General features: G+C 62.6%; 2 protein-coding genes across 2 annotated transcripts in view; one reads left to right on the top strand and one right to left on the bottom strand.

The window, feature by feature from the left end:
- ACA1_120360 (uncharacterized protein) lies at nt 1–1,055 on the top strand (the record flags this gene model as incomplete). The annotated part of the gene is made up of 6 exons (XM_004338714.1): nt 1–63; nt 183–318; nt 420–476; nt 583–687; nt 772–823; nt 902–1,055. Coding segments are annotated over 6 exons (567 nt in total), but the record flags the coding sequence as incomplete, so codon positions are not given.
- Nucleotides 1,056–1,318: 263 nt separating this feature from the next.
- Nucleotides 1,319–1,833, bottom strand: part of ACA1_120250 (doublecortin protein) — a gene marked incomplete at both ends in the record, with an annotated part of 825 nt that continues 310 nt past the window's right edge. The window contains 4 exons of the mRNA XM_004338713.1: nt 1,319–1,356; nt 1,478–1,570; nt 1,656–1,716; nt 1,815–1,833. The exon at nt 1,815–1,833 is cut by the window's right edge and continues 3 nt beyond it. Of these exons, the coding sequence (XP_004338761.1) occupies nt 1,319–1,356; nt 1,478–1,570; nt 1,656–1,716; nt 1,815–1,833 (211 nt within the window). The remainder of the gene's footprint in view (nt 1,357–1,477; nt 1,571–1,655; nt 1,717–1,814) is intronic.

Here is a 1,833-nt window from a genome sequence, read left to right as displayed (position 1 = left end):
CGCCTCTACACNCTTCGCTACGACACCACGCAACCACACGAGGACACTGTGCGTGACGTGGAGGTACGCACGCGCCACAAAAAATAGGCACCAGAGAGCACAGTTGGATTGCGTTGCCACCGTGCTGATTGTGTTGCCTCCTCTCGGTGGGTGTGTGGATCTATCCATCTATTCATCTGCAGAACCTCATCCATGAGTTGAAGAGACTCGAGAGTGGTCTGGTGTTCTTGCGGGAGGAGGCATGGCGCAACTTCGAGCAATCTCTCAACCTGCCGGCCCTTGGCCTTGCCGAGGGCTCCCTCATCAAAGCCATCAAGGGTTCGTTGCTCCACCTACCTGACCCCTCTCAAGCTTTCCCCCTCGTTTTCTATTTCCCCTTCCCTCACGTGGTGGACCGCGATGGCGTGCACTCACCGCAGGCGAACAGCCGCCGGGCGCAGCCAGTGCCGGCAGCACACAAGCCACCGCAGAGGGAGGTACCGTGAAGCACCCTGTTGTGGTGTCCCTCCCCCCTTTCCCCCGTTCGCGTTCGGTTGTTGACTCTACGACGGCGGCGGCGGCGGTGATGGTGTGTCGTGCCAGCCGGCGTGCGATTGGATGACTCCAGCGAGCTCAAGATGATGCGGACGAGAAGCACCAAGACTCTGGAGGACAAGAGCCCGCAGGAGAAATGGCAGGCCATGTTCCGTACGCGGCCTTCTTTCCTCTCCTCCCACACCCGCCCTCCCGCGTCCCATCAGTTCACCCTCCCCCCCCCTCCTCCACCTCCAGGAATGTTCCAGGAGTGGCGTCGCCACACGACCCTCGCTGAAGCGCAGCGCTTGTACCGTGCCCCGCCCCGTGGTCCACCATCACACCAGTGGTGCCCCTACTTACCACCCACTCCCTGCCCACTCACCAGGTCGGAAAAGGACGCCAAGGCGCTGAAGCGGGAGCAAGTGGCCAAGCTGCGCGCCGCGGTGTACACCCTGCAGCAGAAGAAGGAGCTCACTCAATCCGACCAGCTGCTTCTGCAGCAGCTCTCCCAGCGCCTTCGCATGCTGCACAACACCTAGACCTCCTCCATCGCCCCCTCCCTCCCTCCCTCCTTCTCTTTCTTTTCCCTATGTTTTGCACATAATGAACCTTTTTTTTCGCGCTTGCGCCGGCGCACTCCCACGCAAGCAGGGTTCGTTCGTCCCCACCGCCCTGGTGTGTCGATGTCTTGCCCTGGGCGGCTGTTGTTGTCGTCTTCTCTTCGCCTGCGCATGTGGTGCATTCCTCGTACGGGAGTGGCGGTCGCAAGTTGCTGGGGCTCCGCCGCTTTGCGGACCCCCAATCACTCGACGGGCGCTGGGGGCTGGATGGCCAGCGGCACTGCGCCACCGCCACCGCCACCCACGCAAGCCGCACAGGTGAGGAACACCGACCCACCGACCCACCCACCCGGTCACGAGCTGCTTGCGAACGCTGTGGCCGACTAAGCAAGCGCACGTACGCCTGTCCTTGGTGAAGGTGGTGCCTGTCTTGACGGCGACAAGGACCTGCTTGTCTTCGATCTCCTCCAGGCTGCCTATCTTCCTTCCCTCCACTGCACGCACACGTTTAGTTGCTCCGCGGTACATTGCTCCGCGGCCGCGGGGAGAGGGGGGGGGAACGTGGGCACGTCTACGTACCCGTGTAGAGTGCGCGCACCGCGGGCAGCAGGCTGAGTTTTTCAGCCACGTGCTTGTGGAACTGCGCAGTCACGACATCGGCACGCACACGTCCAACTCCAATGTTAACAACCGGGGCAGGGGCGGTGAGCTGCGAGGGGCGCGGGTCGATGTGCGTGCCTGGTCGAGAGTGCGGAAG

Source organism: Acanthamoeba castellanii, assembly GCF_000313135.1.
Source record: "Acanthamoeba castellanii str. Neff unplaced genomic scaffold scf7180000084675, whole genome shotgun sequence".
Lineage (NCBI taxonomy): Eukaryota > Discosea > Longamoebia > Acanthamoebidae > Acanthamoeba > Acanthamoeba castellanii.
This window is presented reverse-complemented; position numbering and strand designations above follow the sequence as displayed.